The 12,080-nt window shown below is 38.1% G+C and overlaps 3 protein-coding genes and 2 long non-coding RNA genes across 5 annotated transcripts; 3 read left to right on the forward strand and 2 right to left on the reverse strand.

Annotated features, from left to right (window-relative positions):
• Positions 1-301: 301 nt before the first annotated feature.
• Positions 302-1,958, reverse strand: LOC111444315. The gene is made up of 3 exons (XR_002710680.1): positions 1,854-1,958; positions 710-847; positions 302-566 (listed from the first exon to the last, which is right to left on the reverse strand). It is a non-coding gene; the product is annotated as an uncharacterized LOC111444315 (long non-coding RNA).
• Positions 854-3,399, forward strand: LOC111444312 (uncharacterized GPI-anchored protein At3g06035-like). The gene is made up of 2 exons (XM_023082367.1): positions 854-1,025; positions 2,768-3,399. Exons 1-2 carry the CDS (start codon positions 944-946, stop codon positions 3,271-3,273), a joined length of 588 nt encoding a protein of 195 aa, XP_022938135.1. The 5' UTR covers positions 854-943; the 3' UTR covers positions 3,274-3,399.
• On the reverse strand, positions 2,662-6,681 carry LOC111444314. Its single transcript, XR_002710679.1, has 4 exons — positions 6,596-6,681; positions 6,318-6,462; positions 5,227-5,404; positions 2,662-2,761 (listed from the first exon to the last, which is right to left on the reverse strand). It is a non-coding gene; the product is annotated as an uncharacterized LOC111444314 (long non-coding RNA).
• On the forward strand, positions 5,262-6,909 carry LOC111444310 (uncharacterized GPI-anchored protein At5g19250-like). Its single transcript, XM_023082365.1, has 2 exons — positions 5,262-5,383; positions 6,260-6,909. Exons 1-2 carry the CDS (start codon positions 5,287-5,289, stop codon positions 6,766-6,768), a joined length of 606 nt encoding a protein of 201 aa, XP_022938133.1. The 5' UTR covers positions 5,262-5,286; the 3' UTR covers positions 6,769-6,909.
• Positions 6,910-9,654: 2,745 nt separating this feature from the next.
• LOC111444309 (uncharacterized GPI-anchored protein At3g06035-like) lies at positions 9,655-11,868 on the forward strand. Its single transcript, XM_023082364.1, has 2 exons — positions 9,655-9,782; positions 11,237-11,868. The coding sequence occupies exons 1-2, from the start codon at positions 9,689-9,691 to the stop codon at positions 11,746-11,748; spliced, it is 606 nt and encodes a 201-aa protein (XP_022938132.1). The 5' UTR covers positions 9,655-9,688; the 3' UTR covers positions 11,749-11,868.
• The last annotated feature ends 212 nt before the right edge of the window (positions 11,869-12,080 follow it).

A 12,080-nucleotide genomic window follows, 5' to 3' on the forward strand; every position in this document is an offset into this window, starting at 1 on the left:
TCTTTTAGAGTAACCAAAACCATAGCCGTGAGAGCTTATGCTCAAAGTAAACAATATCATACCATTATGGGAGATTCGTGATTCCTAACAAAGCTCATTTCGATTTCAACTAAAAATATGTTAGGTTTCTCTCTCAACGTGACAACTGCTATAAGATTTAGATTCTAATTGACAAGTTCTAGCTTTAACTCGAACAAATGAATTCTATCGTTTCAAAATCGAACTCTTTGAATTCATAAACACAAGTACATTAGCATAATTCAACAAGTATTCCTTGTATTACAAAAAGATCTTTAAATTGCTTTCATTTGGACCATTTGCTTGATCAAATAACCAGGAACATATGCTTCAAAAGGCAAGTTCATCTCCTTTTTTTTTTTCCTTTTTTTGGTGTGCTTGCCAAGATATGCCTTGACCTCAGCTTTACTAAAGCTATCCTTGTCCCTTCCCATTGTGGACGTTTTTGTTCCAGATCAAAGAATAAGATTTTCGATCGACATGGCAGACATTTCACAAAAGACGATGTTGAACTATCGACAAGATCGTTCTCCCGAAGATGAATCCATCTACAACGTGTCAAAATGAAGTAGATTGAGCATATAATATGTGATTTGACACAAAGAACAATATCAGTTCATCCATTTTCTTGATAAATCAATTGACAAAATCAAACTAAATGAACAAGTTAATCCGATATTCGAATGTTTACCTTTCGAGCTTCGAGTATCATTAAGGATGAGCCGTTTCTTATTCTTTCTTGTTCTTGTTCTTGTTCTTTAACCTTTTTGTCGAGATCCAATGGCAGCAAATATGTGAACCAGTAGGGACCGGAATTTCACTACCTTCACTGCCAAGGCAAAAACATAAAAGAAATGAAAAGAACAGCTCAGGCAATACTCAGATATAAAATGATTGATTCTTTTATTTGTTTGCTCAAACTGCCATGGCTTTCCTGAAACATTGCCTCAGCCTCTGTGCTCTTCTGCACTGCTTGCTTTCTCTGTTGCATTTAGTGAACGGTGAAGGTTAGCTCTCTCTCTCTCTCTCTCTCTCTCTCTCTCTCTCTCCTCCCTAAGTTTGTAAAACTCATTGACTGCACAGAAGTACAAAATCCCGGTCCGGGATAGTCCCTTGTTCCACCGTCCGGGTCTACTTACAATAAGCCAATTAAGAATTCCCAGATATACTAGTACTAGCAAGTGCATCTTTGATGCATTCATCGATTCTTCCGAGAGGTCACAATTACCGCACCCTTTTCTCTAGGTCCGGGATAAACCTTTGTTCCACAGTCTGAGTCTGTTTACAACTAGCCAATTAAGAATTCTCAAATGTATTAGTACTAACAACTGCGTCTTTGATGCATTCATCGATTCTCCCAAGAGGTCACAATTACCCCACCCTTTTCTCTAGGTTCGGGATAATCCTTTGTTCCACAGTCCGAGTCTATTTACAACTAGCAAATTAAGAATTCTCAGATGTATTAGTACTAGTAAGTGCATCTTTGATGCATTCATCGATTCTCCCGAGAGGTCACAATTACCGCAACCTTTTCTCCAGGTTCGAAATAATCCTTTGTTCCACTGTCTGGGTCTATTTACAACTAGCCAATTAAGAATTCTCATATGTACGAGTACTAGCAAGTGCATCTTTGATGCAGTCCTCGATTCTCCCAAAAGGTTACAATTACAAAGAGCAAACATATTAATGACGAGTAACACATTTTTGCTATTCTACTAATACATGTACTTGCTCTACTATTCGGTTGAAGCTTGTCTAAGGAAGTCATCTTTCTAGGCAAATTCATCAAAGAAATCAAAGAAATATAAAGTGTGAATAAAGTCGGTCAAACTTACGATTCTTTTCATAATGATGAATGGCCTTCTTTTTCATGTCTTTTGTGATGTCCCACGTTGGTTGGGGAGGAGAACAAACCACCATTTATAAGGGTGTAGAAACCTTCCCCTAGCAGGCGTGTTTTGAAGCCTTGAAGGGAAGCCCGAAAGGGAAAGCCCAAAGAGGACAATATCTGCTAGCAATGGATCTGGGGCATTACAAATGGTATCAGAGCCAGACACTGGACAATGCGCCAGCCTTCTCGCTGTTCCCCAAAGGGGGTAGACACGAGCTAGCGGTGGATTTAGGGCGTTACAAATGGTATCAGAGCCAGACACTGGACAATGTGTCAGCCTTTTCGCTGTTCCCTGAAGGGGGTAGACACGAGGCGGTGTGCCAGTAAAGACGCTGGCCCCAAAGGGGGGTGGATTTAGGGGCAGTTCCACATCGATTGGAGGAAGGAAAGAGTGCCAGCGAGGACGCTGGGCCCCGAAGGGGGGTGGATTTTGATGTCCCACATTGGTTGGGGAGGAGAACAAACCACCATTTATAAGGGTGTGGAAACCTTCCCCTAGCAGACGTGTTTTAAAGCCTTGAGGGGAAGCCCGAAAGGGAAAGCCCAAAGAGGACAATACCTGCTAGCGGTGGATCTAGGGCGTTACAAATGGTATCAGAGCAAAACACTGGACAATGTGCCAGCTTTCTCGCTGTTCCCCGAAGGGGGGTAGACACGAGGCGGTGTGCCAGTAAAGACGCTGGGTCTCGAAGGGGGGTGGTGGGGAGGAGAACAAACCACCATTTATAAGGGTGTGGAAACCTTCCCCTAGCAGACGCGTTTTAAAGCCTTAAGGGAAAGCCCAAAGAGGACAATATCTACTAGCGATAGATCTGGGACGTTACATCTAGTGAAACTTCAATACCTGTCTACCTGCAGTTGATTTAGAAGAGCTTTTCAAAGGCTTTAACATCTACAAAAACTCACAAAGCCAGTTGTATCTCAACAAAAACTCCAAAGCACAATGTATAGCAGAACAAATCGCGAAGAAATTGTACAACCAACTGCCTTGCAGTCGAACCATCGACGGTGACGCCCTTTTGCCATCGAACCAAAGCCAACTTCCATTGTTCACTCATTACTCAAGAAAGTGCCAAGTTAACCTCAATCATACACTAGATGCTGTTATTTTACCCATATACGTGCCTAACTCAGAAGCTGAGCTTGTGCTTGCTGGCTGCAAACATTCTCAGGCTTCAAAGTACTTGGGTAATACAACTTATACAAGGGTAGGCCTTGCAAAAAATAAAGATTGTTTGGTGATTGCTTTGGGTACTGATGCACTTGGTGGAAGCTATTCTGCTGGTGTCTCTCGGATTCAAAATATCGGTCGGGTTTATTGCTTGGGATTTATTGTTTTCGGGGTCATTTCTTTGTTTTGGTGAGGATCAATAGCGCTTGTTTCCTTTCATCTCCTACATGTTACGATTTACGTTCAATGAACGTAACAAGGAGTCATGTAATGCAGTACACCTTCACTTTATACAATATGGAACAGCTTGAAGAATTTATTTCTTTATCTTCTTCCTTTCTATTCTATAACTGTACATCATTCGGTCGACTATAATAGCCCAAGCCCACCGCTAGCAGATATTGTTCTCTTTGGGCTTTCTCTTTCGAGTTTTCCCTCAAAGTTTTAAAACATGTATGCTAAGGAGAGGTTTCCACACCCTTATAAGTAATACTTCGTTCACCTCTCCAACCGATGTGGATCTCACAATCCACCCCCTAGAGGGCCCAACGTCCTCCCTGGCACACCGTCTAGTGTTTGGCTCTAATACCATTTGTAATAGTCCAACCCCACCGCTAGTAGATATTGTCCTCTTTGGACTTTCCCTTTCGAGTTTTCCCTCAAGATTTTAAAACACGTCTACTAGGGAGAGGTTTTCACACCCTTATAAGTAATGCTTCATTCACCTCTCCAACCGATGTGGATCTCACAATCCACCCCCTAAGGGGCCCAACGTCCTCCCTGGCACACCGTCCAGTGTTTGGCTCTGATACCATTTGTAATAGTTCAACCCCACCGCTAGTAGATATTGTCTTCTTTGGGCTTTCCCTTTCGGGTTTTCCCTCAAGGTTTTAAAACGTGTCTGCTAGGGAGAGGTTTCCACACCCTTATAAGGAATGCTTCGTTCACCTCTCCAACCGATGTGGATCTCACAATCCACCCCCTAGAGGGCCCAACGTCCTCCCTGGCACACTGTCCAATGTTTGGCTCTGATACCATTTGTAATAGTTCAACCTCACCGCTAGTAGATATTGTCCTCTTTGGGTTTTCCCTTTCGGGTTTCCCCTCAAGATTTTAAAACGTGACTGCTAAGGAGAGGTTTCCACACCCTTATAAGGAATGCTTCGTTCCCCTCTCCAACCAATGTGAGATCTCACACTTACAGAGCGGTCTCTTATCATTGGAAAATGGGGAATAGAAATGCAGCAGCCTAATAGAATCTGCTTTAAATCCCAAGAAAAACATCTTATGATAGAAAGCTGAACCAGTGCCCATATCGAGGAAGGAAGTAAAAAGTGAAAAAGTAAACAAAAGAAGAAACCCCAACTTCAGAAAAGAACCTGCTGAGCAGCCAAAGGGAAATAAATAAAACACATGAAGAATCCTCCGGTACGATCATAAAACGATACTATAACAAAGCTTAGATACCGATAATCCCCCAAAAAAACAACCAGGAAGATCAAAATCATCAAAAGATAACGAAATCGAAAGCTAAAATATGAATGCCTATTGATAGAAATCAGAACTACAACACAGTTTTGCTTGCTTGTGTTGTGCATCACCTAAACTGTTTGGAATATTGTGCATAAAATAAATGAACTTGAAACACCTTGAGAAAAAGAAACCCAACACTCTTCCTTAATCAAATGAGCAAGAATATATCCCAGCAGGTCCACGTCTATACCGTTCATTGTTAGACGAACATGACTCTCCATAATGGTATGATATTGTCCACTTTGAGTATAAGCTCTCATGGTTTTGCTTTGGGCTTCCCCAAAAGGCCTCAAACCAATGGAGAGAGTATTCTTTGTTTATAAACCCATTATCATTCCTTAAATTAGCCAATGTGGGACTTTCATCATCCAACCGTAGAGAATAGTTCAGAAATGTCTTTGCAATTCCAAATCTTGAGACAATTTTAGAACTGAGGTAGGTGGGATTTCATACCTATACGCCTTTATAGGAATGACTAATGAACACATAAAGTGTAATATGGAAAGCTTATACCCTTCACGAATAAAGCAAAGCAGTATTGCTAGAACAAGCAAATTCTAAAGAGATCAGAATGGAAGAACCCAAAAAAAAAAGGATAAAAAGAGACAAGAACCTCGTATTCTTTGTCCAAGCAAGCCTGATGCCTTCTCCTTGACCCTCCTGCAGCTGCATAATGGCCTTGCTCTCCCACAAACTTGGCTTCTTCCTCTACATTGTTGCCCATGGCTTGCTGCTATTGTCGTGCTCAGTACATGGCGATGGACCTAATGGTTTTCTCTCTCTCTCTCTCTCTCTCTCTCTCTCTCTCTCTCTCTCTCTCTCTAAAGACACACACACAAACATATATGAGCTTCATAGTTCCTTGTCTTTGATGGTTCTTTCCTGTTGAGCTGTTTTACTGATAATTCCCCATTATCCATAGACATCATTTGTTATGGTTGAGGATTATTGGGAGTGAGTCCCACATTGGCTAATTTAGGGAATGATCATGGGTTTATAAGTGAGGAATACTATCTCCATTGGTATGAGGCCTTTTGGGGAAGCCCAAAGCAAAGCCATGAGAGCTTATGCTCAAAGTGGACAATATCGTACCAGTGTGGAGAGTCGTGATTCCTAACATGGTATCAGAGTCATGCCCTAAAACTTAGCTATGTTAATAGAATCCTCAAATATCGAACAAAGAATTGTGAGTCTCGAAGGTGTAGTCAAAAGTGACTAAAAGTGTCGAACAAAGGGTATACTTTGTTCGAGGGTTCCAGAGAAAGGAGTTAAGCCTCGATTAAGGGGAGACTGTTCGAGGGCTCCATAGGCCTTAGGGGAGGCTCTATAGTGTACTTTGTTCGAGTAGAGGATTGTTGGTTAATTTAGGGAATGATCATGGGTTTACGAGTAAGGTTCTCCATTGATATGAAGTCTTTTGGGAAGCCTAAAAGCAAAGCAACGAGAGCTTATGCTCAAAGTGGACAATATCATACCATCGTGGAGAGTCGTGATTCCTAACACATAGCTCCTTGTCTTTGATGGTCTTTGATGGGTTCTTTCCTGTTGAACTGTTTTACTTGTAATTCCCCATTAGCCATAGACATCATTTGCTATATGCTATCTATCTCATAGAAACTCACACCTAAATCATCCATCATTTGCAGTGAAAGAAGACGTGCTTTTCCAAGCCATGAACAGCTATAGAAAGTCCATAAAACTTACCCCCATGAACAAGAACTCCAAAGCAGGCTGCCTAGTCAAGCAAATCGCTTGGGACTTCGACGACCAGTCGCCCCTCAGCATCTTCCTCAGCGGCTCCACCATTGCACCAAGCAACTTCTCCCAACTCCCTAGTCTACCCGACTACCTGTCCAAATGCAAAATCGAGCTCAATCACACAAAAAATGGCCTGATTTTGCCTCTCCATATCCCCACTTTGGCATTGAATCTTGTTCTCCATGAATGTACAAATTCCCAAATGGCTAAGTACTGGAGCAAACCTGAATTCACGTCGGTCGGAATTGGGTGTTTTGAACAATGGGTAGTGTTCGCTTTTGCCACCGATTCGCCTACCGGAAGCTTTTCTTCTGCCGTGAATTTGTCTGATTTGGGTCTTCGACATTTTTACTTGGTGTTATCCGTGCTGTTGGGGTTGCTTCTTCTCTCGGGTTGAGGACCGTTTTCCTTTCCATCTCAAACGACATGTCGGTCGGGTTCTGGAAATTTCAAGCATCCTGCCACAATAATTACATTCTTTTTTTCTTTATTTTGTGTTCGTTTTTACAAGTGTTTTTCATCGAATTGTTATCTTAAATTCTTATCTTAAGGAGGAAAAAAAGAGTTTTTCTAAAGCCGCTAAATTATACTTCTATGTTTAACTATCGTAATTACTAGGGATGTACATTCAACCCAATAACTCAACAATTCGGATCAATCCAACTCGAACTATAAGGGTTGAATAAACATTTTGGGTATGGTTGAATTCATTTTTCTAAACCCAAACTGAATCGGTTTGGTTTCGTGGTGACTCGAGCCAAAATAAAATATATTTAAAAAAATTTCGTATTAATGAGTTTGCTAGAGTGATACTTAGGCTAGTTGAAGGACACTAATGTCCGAGTTTAATGTTTTTTTAGATTGATTTGTATTTGTTTGTAAACTTTTAATATATTTCCCAAACCCAACCCAAAAATAGAGGGTTGGATTGGGTTGTGAAAAGTTTCGGGTTGGGTTGGGTTACCAATCCAACCAACTCGAACTTTTGGGTTAGATCAAAAAATCCCTCAACCCAACCCAACCCAACCCGAACCATGTACACTACTCTAGTATTCTAATAAATCTATTACTTAGCTAACTTAAATAATTAATTGGTATGAGTTGATTTATTTTTATTAAGTCAAATTTTAAAATAACTTTCATATATTAATAAATATATTAGGTTTAAAAATCAGTTATAATAATTATTCCCAAACAGATAATTTAATAATTTGTAAACCATTAATATAATAATCCAATTAAAACATTACATGTTACATTCCAAAAATCAAATATAACAACTAAATACCTACCAAATGAATATTTATATTAGGTTAATATTTGTTCTACGAGTTTGGTAGACATATTATAAAAACTGTAATGCTAGCTCAAAACGAGATATTACAAGTAAAAAATAATATATGAGTGCCATAAATTCACAAAATATTTTTTTACAAATAAAAATGAATTAAATAAATATATGATTATTTATTTATTTATTTAGGACGGTAGAACATACGTTTTAATAATAATAGTTCAATATTATTAATTATAAATTTAATTTAAATTAATTAATTGTAATTAAATAATATACAGAAATATATTTTAATAAACAATACCCAAAAAAGAAAGAAAAATAAAATAAAATACGTTAGTAATGAATGTTAATAAACATATAAAGTATAGAAAAAATATTTTAAAATTATGATAGGACAATAATGAATAATATAATCAAAGTTAATCCAAATTATGGTAGGATAATGATGAATAATATAATCAAAGTTAATCCAATAAATAATTATCGTAATTAATTAATTAATTATATTTACATAGGTAATCACATTCCTTTAATTGTTTTTTTTTTAATTTTTTACAAATGAATTAAGTAAATATCTCAATAAATTATTATTGATTTATTAAATTAAATAATTAATTATAGTAACTTTTTTTTAGGTAATATCAATTAGTTAATTAATTATTTAACTACATTCAAAATATAACTAATAGACAAAATTAAAAGCAAAGAAAGGAAGAGACAAAAATATGGTGCATATAAAGTATTGAAAACCGTGTAACAAACATGGGTCCGACTTCCATAGGTTGAAAACTGTGTAATAAACATGGAGTCTACTAGCCTAGGTAAATGTTGAAAACAGTAAATGAAACTAAGGTTCGGCTTGCCTATGCAAGTGTTTAAAACTGTATATCAAACCTGAGTTCGATTTTACCTAGGTAAGTGTTCGAAAATTGTGTCATAAACATGAGTTTGACTTGCCTATGCTAAGTGTTGAAAATTGTGTAATAAACATGAAACTTTGCTAGCCTAGGCAAGTGTTGAAAACTGTATATCAAACTTGGGTTCGACTTGCCTATGCAAACGTAAAAACTGTATATCAAACTTGGGTTTGACTTGACTATGCAAGTATTGAAAATTGTATATCAAACCTAGGTTCGACTTACCTGTGCAAGTATTGAAAACTGTATTAGAACATGAGTTCAGCTTGCTTGTGCAAGTGTTGAAAACTACGTAATGAACATGGGTTCGACTTGCTTGTGCAACACACATGAGCTTAGCTAGTCTATGCAAGTGTTGAAAACTTTGATGCAAGTGTTTGAATTATATAACAAACATAGGTTCAGCTTATCTGTGCACATATTGAAAACTATGTAACAAACATAGGCTCGACTTGCCTATACAAGTATTAAGAACTATGTAACACACGGGTTTAACTAGTCTATGTAAATGTTAAAAACTGGTAACAAACATGGGTTCAGATTGCCTATACAAAAATTAAAAACGGTATAGCAAACATGAGTCTAGTTAACCAAAATTTCAAACTAAACGGTTCTTCATAAATGAGAAAACTCCAACCTCCTAAATATGATATAATAGGAACAACATTAACATGAGTTCTGTTAGGGTATATCTATTTCCGTCAAACAAAACTTTAAGCTAAACGGCTCTTCAAAAACGAGTAAACTCCAACCTAAATATGATATAATTGGAAGATGGAAGGAATTGGAAGAATATGTGTGTACTATGTTTGGAATTTTGGATAACAAAATTCCTCCTCCACTGGATGCCAGATGTAATGTCCACAACAATTCCCGGAGACAAAGCTTAAGAGAGTAACCTGCCCACTATTTTTGCTTAGTAAACAAGTAAATCAAGAGTCCAAAGTCCTCCTTCACTGAAGGCCATCTGGAATATCCACAGCAAAACCCAGAGACAAGAATCAAGGACGCATCCTCTCCTCTACCCTTTATAAAGAATCGAACTCCCCAGCACTCAGCCACTCACCACAGCACAAATACACACTCAAAACTCAAATCCACCAATGCCTTCTTCTTCTTCTTCTTCCTACTCTCTCTTTGGCGTTGTCGCCATTGCCTTCCTCGTCTCCGTCTCCTCCCCTGTTCTCTCCTCCAAAGGTATAGTTTTCTCTCCCTCTCTCGTGCTTTTCTGGGTTCGTGTTTCTTTCGATTTTTCATTTGGGAATTTCTTGTTGAAGGGTCACTAGTAGATACATGTGTTGAAGGGTCACTCGTAGATACATGTATGAATAGATACATGTGTTGAAGGGTCACTAGTAGATACATGTATGAATAGATACATGTGTTGAAGGGTCACTAATAGATACATGTGTTGAAGGGTCATTGGTAGATACATGTATGAATAGATACATGTGTTGAAGGGTCACTCGTAGATATATGTATGAATAGATATATGTGTTGAAGAGTCACTCGTAGATACATGTGTTGAATGGTCACTAGTAGATACATGTGTTGAAGGGTCACTAGTAGATATGAATAGATATAAGTAGGTTCCATTAGTTCCTAATTAAATAGATGCATGACTTTTTGGATAATGAATGGTAACAGGGAATGTCCCAAATTACCTATATGTATGTTGGTATTGGTGGAAGAAGTAGAAAATCAATCCAGCATTCCTTCATAATTTTATAAAGTTCTCTTCTTTTCAAGAATTCTACCAAATTTCTCTGTTGTCACTGACATTTCTATATATATATATCAGAATTTCTAACCGAGCTGGGATCGAAAAAACCAAGAAAAATGCATTTTTCTTTAGGAATTTATATGGAAATGACAGTCTGAGCATTGGAGCAATAAAAAACCTTCCAATTTTGGGAACATAACAATGAATTTGTTCCTTCATTGCTATCAATCTGTACAAAACTTGTAAGAATATCTTAGAGAATTGTTTTTTAATCCAATCTGATACAAAATACTTCTCTATTTGATAGGGATGGTTAGATGAACACGATTCTCTACAATGCTATGATATTGTCCACTTTGAGTATAAGTTCTTATAGCTTTGCTTTGGGCTTCCAAAAGACCTCGTACCAATGGAGATAGTATTCCTTGATATTATAAACTCATGATCATTCCTTAAATTAGCTGAGGTGGGACTTTTATCATCCAACACCTCCCCTTAAACAAAGTACGCCTCCCATTAATCGAGGCTCAACTTCTTTTTCTTTTGGAGTCCTTTGTTCGACATTTGAGGATTTACCAATCTATTGGCACGACTAAGTTTAGGGCATAGCTTTGATACCATGTTAGATGAACACGACTCTCCACAATGGTATGATATTGTCCACTTTGAGCCTAAGCTTTCATGACTTTACTTTGGTTTTCCCTCCAAAAGGCCTCATACCAATAGAGGTAGTATTCCTTGATTATAAATCCATTATCATTCCCTAAATTAGCCGAAGTGGGACTTTTATCATCCAATAAGTACTTCAAATGACATTAAATGTTTTGATTAAGAAAATTAAAAACAAACAAACAAGCTCGTGAAACATGGAGGACAACAGTCTGCATATGAATGCTCTGAAAAAAATTTGCCAATTACCTGACTGCAGTTGAAGAAGATAAAGAAAACCTTCTGCAAGGCCTAAACGGCTACCGACAAGCACAGAAGCTCCCGCCGTTTGAAAAGAACGCAAAAGCCTACTGCATCGCAGAAAAAATCGCCGAGGTAGACAAGGACCATCCCTGCAACATTACCACCGCTAATTCAACCGTCACCGCACGCCACCTCTCGCAGATTGAGAATTTCGAGCATTACGCCGAGAAATGCAAGGTCGACCTCAACACCACCGCCGACGCCATCGTGATGCCGGTGTGTGTACCGGATATGGTTGAGCCTATGCTGCTTGCCAACTACACGCAAACGCAGTACGCCCAGTATTTGAACAATTCCAAGTTCGTCGGCGCCGGCCTCGGCGTGGACGTTGACTGGATGGTGGTGATTCTCACCACCGCAGAGCACGGTGGGAGCTTTGCCGGCTCCGGCGCCGGGTCGGTGGTGGCTTCAATGGGAGCGCCGGTGCTGGTGGTTCTGTTAGGGCTTTTCCTTGTGGGAAATCTGTGAGATTGTGAGAGTGTTCTCAGATTTGGCGCCAATGTTCGTTTCTTGGTTTGCAGTTTGTTTAGTATGTAAACGACGTCGTTTCATTTCAATTGAAAGTGTAATTTGAATTTTCTTTTATTAAAAAATATATATATATATATTCGGTGTCTAATTCTTTTTTTATTTAATCTCTAAGCGAGAAATTTACAAAATTAACCCTTCAAATTTCAGAATTTTATTAAATTTAAAATTTAAAATTATATATAATAAATTATTTAAAAGTTTTAAATTTTGTATGAATTAAATTTATTGTTTACAAAATTAAAAATTAAAAATTCAAATATTTTTTTTTA

Source organism: Cucurbita moschata, unplaced genomic scaffold, assembly GCF_002738365.1.
Source record: "Cucurbita moschata cultivar Rifu unplaced genomic scaffold, Cmos_1.0 Cmo_Scf00006, whole genome shotgun sequence".
NCBI lineage: Eukaryota > Viridiplantae > Streptophyta > Magnoliopsida > Cucurbitales > Cucurbitaceae > Cucurbita > Cucurbita moschata.